Genomic DNA, 17164 nt, shown 5'->3' with positions numbered 1-17164 from the left:
CAGCTGCCCAACATCTGGGCCACATTGACTTCATTTAGCAGATGAAACATTCCCTGGGGCTGGGAGTGAGGGGTGGGGAGGGGGTGGGTCAGTCCATCCCCTCTACTCCCACAGGTTCTCCACCCCTCTGGGCTGAGCTCGCTGCTCAAGTGTGAGGTGGCCTCCTCCCTTCTCAGTTGCCATACCCTCCTTCCCTTGGTTGCCATCATAATATCGTTAAGCTGCTTTTGTAAGGAAGCTGGAATTCTACAACTGCATCCTCGAAGGAGGGAGAGCTTCTTGGATTGGATGGCCTGAAGCTGGCTGGAGCAGATGGGTAGCCAGGGGAGAAGGGTCACTCCTAGGATGCTCCCCATTCCTTTTCTCTCCTTTTCAACCCAGAGTGAGAGGAAAAGCAGTCAAGTGTGGCTGCGAGGAGTCTGGGGAAAAAGAAAACACACTCTTGGAGTGTCTGTCATACCTTTTGACTGGCACAGGGACCAGCCCTGTAGCTGAGGTATGTGGAGGCCCAACCAGACAAAGCCCATAGGTCATGTGACCAGATTTTGGCGAGGCAAGTGTAGAAGATTTATAGATGACCATGGTGTATTTTGTCCTCTGGGGCAGACCAGGGGAGGACATGGGGGAGAAGGTGCAGGGTAGGATCAAAGCATAGGGTGGGACCTGCCTCGGAGTGGTGGGGGAGGGGGTGGGGTGAGTCAAAGAGGAAATGAGTGCATCATGGACCAAAGAAAACTGATGAGTAGAAGTAGAAGGTCCAATAAGATATTCTCTGGGAGCATGGAACATAAACAGGAAAGTGGGGGAAGCCACGAGTTTAGTGAATGACCACAACTATCTCTGGGAAAGGAGGAAGAGGGGAGGAGAGATAGAGGAGGAGCCCAGTGTGGGGCAAAGCGTGTCAGCCAGCCTCCTCTGGGGAGGACTGGGAGGTGGGAATCCTGGGCTGTAACCTGAACATGACCGCTGGTTTTTTGTTTTTTGGTTTTTTGTTTTGTTTTTTCTTTTCCTGAGGGCTTCCTCTGCAAAGGCCAAGTTTAATTGCTGAAAGTGTCTTGGCCATTGACTTAAAAAACCAGAAGTGAACTGCCTGGGCCATTTTGAATGTGACTTGTTGACAACTGACCCTAGAGGGCCCTCTGCTTTTGCCTCCCCTACCGCGGCGGTTGCAGGCAGGGTTGGCAGTGCCTGGAAAAACAACTGGTTGGGCTCAGCTTTTCCTTGGTCCTAGAGGACAGCAGCTCTGGGTGTGTATAGCAAGTGCTTGGCCCGGTCATAGGAAAACATAGCCAAAGTGGATGAGTGCAGTTTTGGGCCCATCTGCATAGGGTGTGTTCTTGGGAGTGGGGGTGGGGTTACATACTGATATGGGAGGGTGGGTGTTGCCTCTGGGCTGTGAATGTAGTGAAGAGGCCAAGATTACACGGAGATTCAACTCATGATCTTGGGCCTCACTGGTGCCATGTTGGAATCTAGAACCTTCCAAACTTGCCTGGTTGTAAGAATCACCTGGGGTGCTGGTTAAATAGAAAGGTTCCCAGGATGGATCCCAGACCTTTTGCATCGGAATGGGTTGTTATGACAGCAAGTTTGGCAAATACTGCTGATCAAAGGGGCTGATCTGGGGTCATGGTGGAAGGCGGTGGAGTTAAGGCAGCCAGATAAAGTATAGGACAACCAGTTAAACTTGAATGAAACAACAAATAATTTTTGATATAAGTATGTCCCAAATATTTACTAAATTTGGCGACTCTAAGATGGAGGGAACTACTAGGAATTCTTACATAGTCCTGAGTACACATCAGAAGGTGGACCAGCTCACACTTGGCCTGACAGCCAAGGATGAACAAAGAAGAATGGGTTTGGGTCTAGCCAAGTAGAAGACTCCAATAGGAGTGACTTATTTCTTCTCTGCATCTGTGGGGGACAGGTGTGGGGCCATTATTTAATTCCTTTTCAGTCACAACATAATTTTGTTCTCACGTCTCTGCTGTTTTATCTTTCTATTTTTTTTTTAAATCCAGAGTTTAAGTGTTTATCTTGAGAGTTTTGCTCAACTTGTTATTGTAAAAATAAAAGTATAACATTGAAAGTGCTCCCTCCCATATACAAGAGGGTATGGATACCAAAAACCATAAATCAAAGTGCTTTTCTTTTCTTCTCCTTCTTTCTGTCCCTTCCACACTTCTCTGTATGCTCTTGTGATTTCTTATCCTCACTGTATATCCATCAAGAAAACAATGTTAATTTATTTCGGTTGGAGGTTCTCTGGGGGAAAAATAAGTAGCAGACCCTATTGCCCTTTGTCCTCCGAGAAAAGAGTATGCAATAATCGTAGTAGTTTTAATGGTAATAGTAGAAAAGAGTCACCTTCTATATGCATTTATTTGTTTATATCCTATCAAAAGGATTTGAGTATATTTCACTTATATTGAGATTTTTCATATTTTGAAAGCATTTCATGTTCACAGTCTTATTTGACCCCCTGACTAAGCCTGTGAGATACGTAGGATAATGACAGTTTTTCATGCTTTACTTTCCCAATGTCCAAAATGGGATGAATGAAGAATGGAACTAATAGCATGCATCACTCTCCCAGGAGAGGGAGGGGATTCAGCTCATACCATGCGTGGGCTGGAACCTCCCACCTCTGCGCTGAGGATCTTCCCCTGGGTCTTGGTTATTTCTGCCCTTTTTTGTGTCACATCCGGTTTCACTGGGAATTAGGACTTTACCATTCCTCCTCCCTCCTTCCAGTTGTTTCTCTGAGTAACCTAGAGACATTCCTCTACCTTCCCAGTCTGGGTTATTAAGAAAGGAAATGTTGCCCAAGTGTGTTGAGGTCACTGCCTTGGTATCCTTCTGGGACAGAAGGCTCTCACGGAGAGCATGACTGAAGAGCAGGCCTGTTATGTTCCTGACCTCTGATGTCAGTGACCATAGAGGGAGGGAGGGAAACAGTTTTTGTTTCTTAGTGTTTATATTTCTAAGGAAATTCATAGCAAACCATAAGGACTGTCAGCAGGGCTTAGCACTTCAAACCTCCTTGTAATAAGCACTGTCACATTAGGAAACAGGGAGTCAGGAAACCCCCTCCAGAACATTCTCTCCCTTCTCCAGTGCAGCTTAAAGATACACAGTGGCCTTGCTGCTGTCATTCAGCCTCTTGGTCTCCCCTTCCCTCTCCCCTTTAGTACTTCAGTATCTGTCTTAGTCCTGGAAAGGATCAGCTCCTCCATGCATCTTGGTCTATCCAGTCATTGCCTTTTTTGGAAGGGTTACTCCCCAGGGCTTTGTGGGCAGTTGGAATCAGAGATAAGATAGGGAGTGCTGTGAGTAGGAGACTGCTTTCTGAGGGAGAAGGGTTGGGAGAGCCCTTGCAGGGGCAGCAAGAGGACTTTGGGCACCAAAACTCCACACGCCCACAAATTCTCCCCTCTGCCATTATGTCCTTGGCCAGGGCTGGGAGCAGGGAGGGCATTTTCATCTCTCTTGGAGACTTGGAGGATCCATGATGTCCCCACTGGAATCTTTTGAGCCAAGAAGGTTAAGTCTTAGGCAGTGTTTCCCATTGCTGATGCCATTTATCCATCTCATACTTGTGAAGCTGAGTGGGAAAGAAGGAAGCTGCTGGCTTCCAGAAGCTTTTTTCCCCAGGGCCAGGAGAGTCCTCATGCTGTTTGTCTTAGTCTATTCAGGCTACTATAACAAAAATACCATAGACCGGGTGGCTTGAGAACAAACGTTTATTTTCCACAGTTCTGGAGGCTGAGAAGTCCAAGATCAAGGTAGCAGCAAATTCTGTGTCATAGTGGTTGTCTTTTTGCTATGACATGGTGGAAGGGGCCGGGGAGCTCTCTGGGACCTCTTTTCTAAGGGCACCAATCCCATCATGAGGGCTCCACCTCAAGACCTAATTACCTCCCAATGCCCTACCTCCTAATACCTTGGAGGTTAGGGTTTAACATCTGAATTCTGGGGGGCACAGACATTCGGTCTATAGCACTGTAGGTCTTCAGGTTCCCACCCACCTGGGGAAGATTTTCAGGCTATCATATAAGGGCTGGGCACGAGAGAGAGAGAGACTTTGAGTATCAGGAGGGGTTTTAGGCTATGGAGTCCTGATTTTTTGAGCATGGATGGATCCTTGTGGCCAAATCCCTCCCCTGGAAATATGGCTATCTGTCACCTGCAGGGGCTAAGGAGGCAGAACGTTATCTGTCCTTCCCATAAATTCCACATCCCCATCTTGCCTTCTGTTCCCTAACTGGGCATTCTCAGGTGTGGTCTTTGTGGGGCCATTGCTTGCATACTTCTGTTTCTCCGCCTTGATTCTCACTCTACATAGCATTTAATACAAACTGTCATTTTAGGAGGATCATTTCAGTCAAACAATCTAGTTAGCACCTCACTTCTGCCATTCTTAGCGCTGGAACTTTAGGCAAGTTACTTAGCTTCTCCAAGCCTTAGATTTCTTTCTTGTAAGATGGACTTCCTCATTTGTGAGGCCTCCAAGCCTCAGGTTTTTCACTTGTAAAATAATAATAGTTCCAGCATGAGAGAACCGAAAGCAGGAGGGTCACAGGAACCCACATAAAGCACTTTTCCACAGAGCCTGACATGCAGTGAGTTTTCAATAAATGTTAACACCAGTTTTGGGGCGCCGGGGTGGCTCAGCTGGTTAAGTGTCTGCCTTTCGCTCAGGTCATGATCCTGGGGTCCTGGGATCGAGCCCCGCATCGGGCTCCCAGCTCAGCGGGGAGTCTGCGTCTCCCTCTGCCCCTCCCCCTGCTCATGTTCTCTTTCTCTCTCTTGCTCTACACTCTCTCTCTCAAATAAATAAATAAAATCTTAAAAAAAAATCCACCAGTTTTCCTGGGATATTGGTATGGGTTATTCAGCTGACTTCTGGAAATGGTTGTGAGAGGGGGTAGGTAGGGCTGGAGGTGAAGACTGAGAGCCTGAAGGCCTAAATATTGTGAAACAGGGCCAGGGAAGAGTTTCCCAGCTTTCTGGCCAGTCCCCCCAACCTGGAAAGGAAGGAACTCTCATGGACTTGTGCCCACACAGTGCTGGCTCAACGTGCTTGATGTCAGAGCGGGGAAGGGCTGAAAATGCCATGTCACCTTAACCCCCTTACCCAACAGGTGAGAGAACGGAGGCTCAGAGGGGTGAAGTGATGAGTCTGAGGGCACAAGGCTAGCTGGTGGTAGACCCAGGAGGGAGCCTAGGGAGCCTGTTTCCAGACTTCTTTCCAGTGCAGCATGCCTCCTACTCAGTACTCAGGTGTAGACACACGCAGAGCTCCGGAGAACCGTGAGATATACACCAGGGTGTTTGGAAGGGACTCCATATGACCACGGTGAGAGAGGAAGCTTAAAGTGAATGATAGGATAGGCTCTGGTCAGTACCTGGCATCATGGGAATTGCCCAAGCTTGTGCAGTTTATTCATAACTAACTTATCCAGGAGCTATTTATAGAGCATCTCCTAACAATAGCTTTTATTTATTGAGCACTTATCCTGCAGCAGGCGCTATACTATGGGTTTTATGTGCATTGTCTTGGGGTGCCTGGGTGGCCCCGTCACCTGAGGGGCTGGCTTCTGATTTTGGCTCAGGTCATGATCTCAGGGTCCTGGGATGGAGCCCTGAGCTGCGCTTAGTGGGGAGTCTGCTGGAGTTTCTCTCCCTTTGCCCCTCCCCCCCCACTCTCTCTCTTTCTCTAAAATAATAAATAAATAAATCTTTATATGCATTGTCTTATTTAGTCCTGCATAACGTCCCTGTGAGTGTGGGCTTTTATTATCTTCATGTTATAGCTGGGGAAGCTTCGATGACATGCCCCAGGAACCAGCTAGCAAGAGGCAATGCTGAGATGTAGTCTCTGCCAGTCTGCTCCTATGCTCTTAGCTCCAACTCTGCTGCCTCCCAGTCCTTGTTCCCCCTCCCACCTTTGTGGTGACTCCTGGGGTGGGGGCTGGGAAGAGAGAGGGGACAGCCCCTGCCCTCAGGAATCTCACACCCCAGCCAGTGCTTACCGTAGTGGCTTCCAACCTGTTTGACCCTGACCTAGAGAATGAAATACACTGTATGTCTGCGTGTATTATATCCAACTCAGAATATATGAATGTTTCACGAAACAGTATTTACTTTTACTATTTATATGTGTTAATACTTTCTATTCTGTTCAATTGCATTTTATTGAATAAATTGATGGCTGAGACCCTCTACACTGATTTTGGGGACTCACATGTCGGTTGCATTTCAGTTTGAAAACTGCTGGTCTAACGGGCATCTTACAATACTGACCCTCTTCCTAACTACCAATCCATGAACAGGCACTCGCCCAACCTGTCTGGTGCCTCAGTTTCCCCCTTCTGTACAATGGGCTATCTTAGGAGGGACCACCTGAGTTCACTTTTGCTGATTTAGCTCCAGAGGGCGGGCTGGGTGGGCTTGAGGCTGTTGGGAGTCGGCCAAGCCTGCAGGAGGCAGAGAGCTACATAGCTCCAGCCACAGGGCTTCACCTGGGGCTCCTGTCTTACAGGCCCTGCCTCTGGGCACTCCCCGCTGTAATCTGAAGGAGAATCTGCTGAAGGATAACTGTGCCTTGGAGTCCATCGAGTTCCCCATCAGTGAGGCCCGCATCCTGGAGGCCAGACCCCTCAGCGACAAGGGCTCTGGAGACAGCTACCAGATTACTCAAGTCAGCCCTCAGAGGATTGCACTCCGGCTACGGCCAGGTAGGGAGGGGCCTCTTTTCAGAGAGAGACCCTGGACAGATGGGCACAGGGCACAAGGTGGAGGCCTGAACCTTGGGGATGTAGCTTGCAATGGAAATGAGGTGGGAAGAGAAGGATGTCAGGGGCAGTGTGGGCCGGAGAATGCAGGAAAATGGAAGGTAGTGGAACCCAAAATCAGAAGATCTGAGTTTGAATTTTAACTGTCCCATAGATTAGCCATTTGACCTTGGGCAAGTTACTTAGTCCTTCTAACATAGTAAGAACTCAACAAAATGTTTATTACTTCCTCCCCCCGATGCCTGTTTTACCTAAATTGGTAGCTTTGTGTTGAGGCTTGAATGAGATAAAAGATGAGAAAGCAATTTATAATTGTAAGCCCCCTTTCCAGGTGAGTTTGGGGCAGGGGCACAGGGGCAGAGAGAATATAGGGTCAGGAGACGTTCAAGGGAGGAAGGATTAGGCTATGGGACAGGCTTTTTGAAGCTTTGATTTAGACTTTCCAATTATATCAAGAAGATTTAACCAAGTCCCTTCCTTGGGCAAAGCATCTGTTGGGAGCTATGGGATTCAGAGAAGGATGGGACAGAGTTCTTGCCTTCTACTTCCTGCGTCTGATGTGTAGTGACTGCCAAACCTCTCTGACTCTTGGGACCCAGAGAGTTAGACAGATGGGCATTTAGAAAGGGTGGAGAATTTTAGAATAGAAAAAAAAAAAAGAGGTTAATAATAGAGGATCAAGCAATTGGAAGAGGAATAGAATGGCAAAGGGAGAGGAGAAGGAACCAGGGCTTTCAAGTTTGAATTGATCAAGAAGTTACTTCATCTCAATTGTGTCCAAATCCACTTATGAAGTCTTAGAGGGAGAAAAAGGAGAAAAACTAACATCCTCTTGGCTTCCAGATGATTCAAAGAATTTCTCCATCCAAGTCCGGCAAGTGGAGGATTACCCTGTGGACATCTACTACTTGATGGACCTGTCTTACTCCATGAAGGACGATCTGTCGAGTATCCAGAACCTAGGCACCAAGCTGGCCTCCCAGATGCACAAGCTCACCAGTAACTTGCGGATTGGCTTTGGGGCTTTCGTGGACAAGCCCGTGTCACCATACATGTACATCTCCCCGCCAGAGGCCCTCAAAAACCCCTGCTATGAGTAAGTCCCTCCTGTAGAAGCCAGGGCAGCATCCCTCCCCTTTGTCTCAGGCAGGTCCAAGTTCTGCTTCCTGTTTCTAGCTCTAGGATAGCTTCGTTGTGGCCATCTGGCCAAATCACATCTCCTTTCTACCTTGGGCTTCCTGTCTGGCAAGTGAGCTGGCCTGTGGATCTGGAGTGTTGTGTCAATAGAATCCAAGGCTGTTTGGAATGTTAGTAATTGCCAAAACCTCTATGACCCTTGGGACCCAGAGGATTAGACAGATGGGCATTTAGAAACTCATGGAGAGTTTCCAGAAAGAAAACTAATCACCTTCTTGGTCTTGATCACAAATAAGTAGGAGATAAGAGAGAAGGGGAGGGAAATGAGGTAAAAAATAGAGAGAAATTTATGGATAAGTAAATAGAGGAATTACGATTTCAGAAGGATTGATTCCATTGTCCTCCTCATCACCCAGAGTATGAGACCTACAGGGCTAAAATGCGAGGGATTATGTCCTAGAGGAATATAAAAAGAGTAGAAATGATATTTATCGAACCTTCTAATAAATTCAAAAATTGTTAAGTATGCCTCTGTTGACACTTTGGCTTACAACTGAATGAATGGCTTATTTATTTAATTGGTGGAGACTATAAAAATCCACAGAGTATAATAATTTAAAATGATGGTTATTGAGCCTGACAATACACAAATTTACTTTTTAGTTTTCAAAATTATATGATATACCCTTTCAACCTGTCTGAGTTGTAAAGTTTCCCCAGTAAAGGTGTCAGCCATTAATTAAACAAGCCACTGGGCTGGGGACAGAAATGCTCCTGTCTAGCACAGATCTATCAATTTGTTGATGGTTCAAGGACATTAAGTTATTGATGAACTTTTGCTTTATCATCGTTTTAATGTTACTTTAGAGAAGTGTTAAGCTTAAGGTGATAGCAACAACTAGAGTCTCACTCTGACGTAAATGCTTTTCGTGAATTAACTCATTTAAGCCTCAGACACCTCTTATGAGAGTTGACCAATCATGTCCTCATTTTTGTAGAGAAGCTTGCCTATAGTCCCATGATTAGGAGCTGGGACTTGAACCCAGGCAGTCTGGTTCCACAGCTGACTGTCTTATCTTCTAGGCTAGCTGGAGGGAAAGCCAATGTGACAGGATGGGTTTGGAGTCTGAACTGTCTGGGGCAGTGTGGGCCGGAGAATGCAGGAAAATGGAAGGTAGTGGAACCCGAAATCAGAAGATCTGAGTTTGAATTTTAACTGTCCCATAGATTAGCCGTTTGACCTTGGGCAAGTTACTTAGTCCTTCTAACATAGTAAGAACTCAACAAAATGTTTATTACTTCCTCCCCCCGATGCCTGTTTTACCTAAATTGGTAGCTTTGTGTTGAGGCTTGAATGAGATAAAAGATGAGAAAGCAATTTATAATTGTAAGCCCCCTTTCCAGGTGAGTTTGGGGCAGGGGCACAGGGGCAGAGAGAATATAGGGTCAGGAGACGTTCAAGGGAGGAAGGATTAGGCTATGGGACAGGCTTTTTGAAGCTTTGAGTAAGCTCAAATTGAGTAATTGTGGTTGTATAGCATATGCCCGGGCAGTGTGCTATCCATGTTTGTCTCTCCCTCTGTCCCTCTCACTCTCCATGTAGCCTTTTCCACCAGGGTATCTGCTTAAATTATCCCCCTCCCTCCCTAGTATGAAGACCACCTGTTTGCCTATGTTTGGCTACAAACATGTGCTGACGCTAACTGACCAGGTGACCCGCTTCAATGAAGAAGTGAAGAAGCAGAGTGTGTCACGGAACCGGGATGCCCCAGAGGGTGGCTTTGATGCCATCATGCAGGCTACAGTCTGTGATGTGAGTTTGGAGGGCACGGAGCACTTGGTTGGCATAGATTATAATGGGGGAAGGAAGTGGTTCAACTGTGGGGATTTGTGTGTGAAATAAGAGGAGCTAAGCCAAGTTTTGTACAGTATGAGCAATATGTTTCTCCTGATATGCAACCTTTGTTCGTATCACCCCCTGGCCAGAGCTGACATTTTTTGAACCTCAGTGATCCCAGATATTTTCTGGGGAGCATCATCCTGCCTTCTCTGGAAGTGTATCAGAGTCAAGGCTGGGTTGACTTAACCTTAGCAAAGTGGGCAGATGTTCAGATGGGATTTCTTTAGCCCCGTCCAGCTCTGCACGTGCAGGCGGGTTTCTAGACAGGCCATGTGATTATTGTTGGAAAAGTTATATTTGGAGTTGAAGTAGGTGTCTTTCAGAGGCTTGAAATAATCAGCTGAGACTCCTTTCCTAAGAGAATGGAAACCCTTGAATTGGAAAAGCTCCAGCTTGTGTTCTAAGGACTGGGGCTGAAGCCATTCTACACGATGACTTATTCAGCCCTTCAGGCGTGGAAGTCCTTGGGTCTTTGTCTTCTACCAATGACAAGGCTAAAGTTGCTTTCCCTCTTCTGCTTTTTTTTTTTTTTTTTTTTTAAACAGGAGAAGATTGGCTGGAGGAATGATGCATCCCACTTGCTGGTGTTTACCACTGATGCCAAGACCCATATAGCGCTGGATGGAAGGCTGGCAGGCATTGTCCAGCCCAATGATGGGCAGTGTCACGTTGGCAGTGACAACCATTACTCTGCCTCCACTACCATGGTGAGATTCTTGGTACCACCTGTGGTCCCAATTCACGATGGCCAGGGCTGCCCTAACCCAGGCAGAGCCTTTGTGTGACTATGAAAATGGCAGCCCTTCCCCGGGGCAGGGTGCGGGGCTTGTTTCAGCCTGTCCCCCCCCCCCCCCCCCCCCCCATACCAGCTGGACGCTGTCATCCAGGGGACAGACGGCACAGCCATTATAAGTGGTCCTGGCTGTGGTCATTTTGGCCGCCCCCTCCGCTGCCTCCAGCAGCAGCATGGCATCCAGAATGGACCCGAAGGACTTTTGCAGGTCCAGCTGGAAAGCAGGCCTGCCTTTCTCCTCTGTACAGATTAGCCTCTTCTTGGAACACCATGCTCACTGGTGGTTATTGGAAGAAGACAGAGGCAAAAGAGACAGAGGTCATCAAAAGAGCAGAGATCTGTTCCTGTGGGGAAAGGTTGAAGGGCTCCGAGTCACTTAGCTTCAAAGAAAGAAGTTTAGCTGATACCTGAGAAGACTTCTGATTAGTTGTTTTCTATGGCCTTAGAGGGTCAAATAAGAGGAAGGGAGTTTAATTGCTGTAAGCCATAAAGAAATGTAAGACCCTCAGAATACTGATACCCTGGGTATCCGGAGGTAGGTGTGAACTCTTTATCTCTTAAAGACAATACAGCAACTCCTTGTCTAGGCAGCTTAATGGTACACCTGTGTAAAGGCAGGAGTCTAAACTGGATAATCTCATGCGCTCCCTGCAAGGTCTAGGATCCCAGGGACATGTTCACAGTTCACCAGCATCCCCATCGTGGCTTGAGTTCCTTGGTGTCAGCCATGTCCAAGTCGGGCACTGCCAGGCATTGGGTGAGTCAGTGGTAATCATTGATACCTAATCTAGGCAGGACACCTTACCAGGGGCTGAGGGAGATAAGGGGACTATGTAAGGTCCTCCCCTTTTTAGTTTAGTTGAGGAGATGTGCTACCAGGAATACACGATACGTGATTAATGCTAAAGTGGTAGCATAGTCCATAAGGGCTTTCGGGATTCAAAGGAGGAAAGCTCATCATGAACTAGGGATGGTCAGGGAAGACCTCCCAGAGAAGGTGGGACCTGATCTGGGTCCTAAGGAAGGAGGAGGATTGCCAAAAAGAAGGCCACTCCATGGGGGAGAAAGAGCAGGCTGGCTCAGTGGTAGGTGGAAGAGGAAGAGATGTGAATGCTGGTTGGCAAGGAAGGCTGAGACCACCACATGCTGGTGCACCACGAGGTTGCACATGCCAGGCCGAGGCATTTGTCAGTAGCTACAAAATAAGGAAACTTCACAATGAGGCCTGACACCTATGGGACGGAGAGCGAGGTGTAGGAAGACTCCAAGTTCCGCTTTGCCGCTCCCTCACTTCCTGCTCCTCACCCAGCCCTCTCTCCTCTGAGTCCCACCATCACCTTGTGATGCCACTCTTTGGATCTTCGCTTTGTTTTGTAGTTATATGTACCTGTCTTCAGCTCCAGACCATGAGCTCCTTGGCAGCAGAGACTATAATATATTTGTCATTCAATAAATGTTTGTTAAATGAGTTAATGGAAAACAAAATGAGGCCTGACAGTACCTGGGTCATGGAAGCTGCTCCTTGGTATGAATGCATTGAAGTCTAGTGGGAAGAAAGAGATGCTTGGTTTTGACACACCACCAGCCTTTGCCTCTTCATCTATCCCTGGAGTTCACAACTGGGTTTGTGTCGCTACTTACTCCCTTGCCTCACATTGCTCGTGGGGTGGAAAGGTGTAAACACCATCACTGTCTGGGCCATGGCCCAAATCAGCCAAGTTCTAAGTAGAATCCAGGGATGCATGTGAATAGGGGTGAATTCTTAACCAACCTCCATGTCCTCCCTTTTTACAGGATTATCCCTCTCTGGGGTTGATGACCGAGAAGCTATCCGAAAAAAACATCAATTTGATCTTTGCAGTAACTGCAAATGTAGTCAATCTCTACCAGGTGACTATGCTCCAGGCCTGCCTGGAGTGGGGCCTGTGATGATGGGTGGACCTATCTTGGGGACCCAGCGTGCACTACTATGGACCAATATTCTCAACCAGAAAAGACCCTTCTCCAACTTGTTCCCAGGAGCTAATGATTCCTTTTTATGGTTTCTCTCCTCCAACCTTGAACCTAGGAGGATGGGTGTGTTGGTGTTTGCAGAGCCATTAGTGGGGGTGAAGGGTGTGAGAGGTTCTTTAGAATTTTATTCAGGGCTGAAAAACTGCTAGGTTTATTACTGGCAGTAACAAGTAAAATATCCCTTTGTTCCCTCAATCTTCATTTCAAGACCCTCAGTCTGATTTGGGGAGGGCCTTTGGAGACCACCATCTTCCTTCAGTCAGCCTTGCACATCTTTGTCTTCTTAGAACTACAGTGAGCTCATCCCAGGGACCACAGTGGGGATTCTGTCTACCGATTCCAGCAATGTCCTTCAGCTCATCGTTGATGCATATGGAGTAAGTGTCTTGCGCTGGAAATGGGCCTGCTAAGAATCCTCCTCACTTGGCATGACCCAGGAGGGCTCAGATTTGGGAGTCCTGGAGGCTAGTCCACCAGGCAGCCTTCACTGCCATCCTCTTATTCTTCTAGAGGCTCGCTGATGGCTAGCACTGGGAGGAATGCAGCCTTCTGAGAGAGAAATGGCTCAGAAAGGAATGCCTGGGATTGTTAGGAGCAATGGGTAAAGAGCTTAGAGAAGGTGGAAGGGAAGGAGAGGATGGGGGTGGTGATGAGGAAGGAGCAGAGTCCTGAAATTGGAGGAAGGACAGGGTGAGGGACAGGGCTCCAACAGCAGAGAGAAGAGAGAGCTGAGCCATGGGGAAGGTGAGGTTGGTTAAAAATTAGGTAAAAAAGGCTACTCTCCAAGGGGACCAGTACTGGCACTCCCTTTTTGTACATCCATGAGGCTTACAGGAGGGTGTAGCTGGTTTAGATTTTACCCAGACTCACCCAGACACTAGTGGGGACAGAGATTGAGAGAGAGAGAGAGAGAGAGAGAGAGAGAGAGAGAGAAGCAGGTCTTGCAGGAAACACAGTAAGAAACAGCTTCCTAGGGCTGCTTCCCTCTGGCAGCTTCTAGGCGAACCTTGGCATCTGGCACTGCTGGAGTGAGTCCAGGGCCCCCGATAGAATTTGCTTGGGATGGATTTGGTTCCTCTCCACTTCCTCTCAGCTCATCCCTTTACTTTCTTTTGCCCCTTTCTGCTTAGAAAATCCGCTCTAAAGTAGAGCTGGAAGTGCGTGACCTCCCTGAGGAGTTGTCTCTGTCCTTCAACGCCACCTGTCTCAACAACGAGGTCATCCCAGGCCTCAAGTCTTGTGTCGGACTCAAGATTGGAGACACGGTGAGGTGGGCTGAGCTGGGCAGGGTCTGTACCCCCAAATGTCTGTGGACACCCCTCCCCTCCCTTCCTTGTACCTTCTTCCTGAAGGTCATGAGAGGTTAGAGATCATGGAGCTGCCCACCTTTTCCTCTGAGGCTCCTGTTGTCTAAACTTCTCTGTTACGTAAACTTCACCATCAGGATTTTTTTTAAAAAACATGCAGGTAGGTTTCCTCTGTTTGCGTATGCATAGTTTATTGCAAATGAAAATATTTCTTACCTTCAGTCCCTAACCAGTCTCCAACCTCCCCCAAGGTAATGCCTTTCTTTCCTCTACAATGTAAAATGACAGTGTCATCTGTAAGTATTTACTGAGCACTGACTTCGTGGCAGGCATCATTCTAGCTGCTGAAGATTCAACAGCAAACGGAACGAGCAAAAAGACCAAACACCCACTCTCATAGACTTGCGGAATGCAAACGTTCATTTTGCTTCTCCAGTCCCTCTACGGCCTCTGCAGCTTTCTTTCCTTAGTGGTTGGTTCTCTTCTGCTTCTGCCTAAAGGGGAAGGGCTGGTGAGAGGGAGGGAAGCAGAAAGGGGGAGAGCTATATCTATATCATCTGTATCTACAGCATCTGTATATCCATCTCTATCCCTCTGTCCGTATGTCTGTCTATCTATATTCTAGAACAGGTGCACATACCCTATCCAAGAAATATTGGCTGGAAAGGTATATGATGGCACAAGTGATGAAATATTCATGGAAATGAAACAGTAGATCCTGAGCCTGTGGTTGGGCACTGTGTGGGGTTGTGTGGTACAAAATAGTGCTTTGTGTGTCTTGCTACAAAGATATATGACATTGTGTAATCAGTCCAGCTAGCTTAGTTGGCCAGAGCAGAATGTTTATAAGATCACAGGTTCTGTTCTGCTGGAGCTGGCTTATTTCCTATGGGGAATTAAAAAACCCCAACATATCTCATGACTAAATTACATCTGTGCACCCAGCCAGATATAAGAGGACAACTGTCCCCAGGCTCTTCTTTTTGCTTTGCAGCCCTGGGTCGTGGGGAGGCTGAGGAACTCCAGGTTGCTGGGGCATTAGGCCCCCCAGTTTGGCTACTCCCCGGGCAGGGCAGGGCAGGGCCCAGCTTCTTTCCCTCCAGGGCTGGAATGTTAAAAGGGTCCAGGTCCACCCACATCTGAATGCGGTCCTACTCTCCTCCCAGGTGAGCTTCAGCATTGAGGCCAAGGTGCGTGGCTGCCCACAGGAGAAGGAGAAGTCCTTCACCATCAAGCCTGTAGGCTTCAAAGACAGCCTCACGGTCCAGGTCACCTTTGACTGTGACTGTGAATGCCAGGCCCAGGCCGAGACTTCCAGCGACCGCTGCAACCATGGCAATGGGACGTTTGAGTGCGGGGTGTGCCTCTGCGGGCCTGGCTGGCTGGGCTCCCAGTGTGAGTGCTCAGAGGAGGACTACCGCCCCTCCCAGCAGGATGAGTGCAGCCCCCAGGAGGGCCAGCCCGCCTGTAGCCAGCGGGGCGAGTGCCTGTGCGGTCAGTGCGTCTGCCACAGCAGCGACTTCGGCAAGATCACGGGCAAGTACTGCGAGTGTGATGACTTCTCCTGTGTCCGCTACAAGGGGGAAATGTGCTCAGGTGAGTAGAGCTGCACACGTTCCCGTCCCTGTCCCCACGCGCGCTCGTGCATCCGTGGCCTCTGGAAACTTCAGGGCTCGGGTGGGCACGGGAAGGCCGGGCAGGCAGAGCCAAGTGGATGGTGTTGATGGTGCTCCACTCCCACGGCGGAAAGCAGAAGGAGGTTCTCTTTAATCCCTCCCAGCTCCCCAAGTCCTTGCTCTTGGGGTACACACAGAAACGTAAGTGAGCTTGGGCTCCGAGGGACTCCCCTCCTAGAATAGCTTGGGGCAGAGTGGGGACACTCGAAGGTGAAGGCAGGTTTCTTCTTTTCTTTCACCTGCCCTTCTGCTAATACTTTCAGTCACTGGTTCCTAATCCTTTCGAGGATAGGGACCAACCCCTTATGTTTAGGTAAAAAAAAAAAAAAAAAAAATCACTGACCGATGGTAATTAGATTTTTGGTAACTACCAAAATCAGGAGAGAGAGATCAGGTACACACCGACAGGTTTGGAAAATATATGATATCAGACTATCTAGCAAAGTTAGCAATATTTGTTTTACATGAATTTGTCTTTTCATCATAAGACTTGGACAATAGTAAAAAAGCAAGACAATGGAGCACATTTAAGAAGCCCAGACACTTGGAATGATGGTGGGAAAATTGTAAGCTCCGATGATGTGTCGGCACTATTTTGTTTTCACTCTTGGCACTACTGTCCCAGATCTGTGCTGTCAAGTATAGTAGCCACATGTGGCTATTTAAATTTAAATTCATCAAATGAAATTATAACTTAAGCAAAATTTAAATAAGTTTAAATGGAATGAAAAATGAAAACGTCAGTTCCTCTTTTGCGCAGGAACCACATGTGGCGAGGGGCCGGCTCGCTGGACAGCACATAAATTAGAAAGCATTGCAGAAGTCCTAGCCACAGCAATCAGACAACAAAAAGAAAGCAAAGGCATCCAAATCGGCAAAGGGGAAGTCAAACTCTCACTTTTTGCAGATGATATGATATTTTATGTGGGAAACCCAAAAGACTCCACCCCAAAACTGCTAGAACTCATACAGGAATTCAGTAAAGGGGCAGGATATAAAATCAATGCACAGAAATCAGTGGCATTCCTATACACCAACAACAAGACAGAAGAGAGACAAATTAAAGAGTCGATCCCATTTACAATTGCATCCAAAACCATAAGATACCTAGGAATAAATCTAACCAAAGAGGAAAAGGATCTGTACTCAGAAAACTATAAAATACTCATGAAAGAAATTGAGGAAGACACAAAGAAATGGAAAAACGTTCCATGCTCATAGATTGGAAGAACAAACATTGTGAAGATGTCAATGCTACCTAGAGCAATCTACACATTCAATGCAATCCCCATCAAAATACCAACCACTTTTTTCAAAGAAATGGAACAAATAATCCTAAAATTTGTATGGAACCAGAAGAGACCCCGAATAGCCAGAGGAATATTGAAAAAGAAAAGGAAAGCTGGCAGCATCACATTTCCGGACTTCCAGCTCTACTACAAAGCTGTCATCGTCAAGACAGTATGGTACTGGCACAAAAACAGACACATAGATCAATGGAACAGAATCGAGAGCCCGGAAATGGACCCTCAACTCTA

General features: G+C 47.5%; 1 protein-coding gene across 1 annotated transcript in view; it reads left to right on the top strand.

Annotated features, from left to right (window-relative positions):
• Positions 1-17164, top strand: part of ITGB3 (integrin subunit beta 3) — a 58012-nt gene that overhangs the window by 17598 nt on the left and 23250 nt on the right. Inside the window, exons 3-11 of the mRNA XM_073883144.1 lie at positions 6548-6743; positions 7644-7896; positions 9588-9750; positions 10383-10544; positions 12425-12520; positions 12931-13020; positions 13774-13913; positions 15122-15546; positions 16387-16724. Coding sequence (XP_073739245.1) covers positions 6548-6743; positions 7644-7896; positions 9588-9750; positions 10383-10544; positions 12425-12520; positions 12931-13020; positions 13774-13913; positions 15122-15546; positions 16387-16724 — 1863 coding nt within the window. The remainder of the gene's footprint in view (positions 1-6547; positions 6744-7643; positions 7897-9587; positions 9751-10382; positions 10545-12424; positions 12521-12930; positions 13021-13773; positions 13914-15121; positions 15547-16386; positions 16725-17164) is intronic.

This window comes from Callorhinus ursinus, unplaced genomic scaffold (assembly GCF_003265705.2).
Source record: "Callorhinus ursinus isolate GAN/ISIS: 27379988/994484 unplaced genomic scaffold, GSC_fseal_2.0 scaffold50, whole genome shotgun sequence".
NCBI lineage: Eukaryota > Metazoa > Chordata > Mammalia > Carnivora > Otariidae > Callorhinus > Callorhinus ursinus.
The sequence above is the reverse complement of the archived record's forward strand: the minus strand, read 5'-3'. Positions and strand labels throughout refer to the sequence as shown.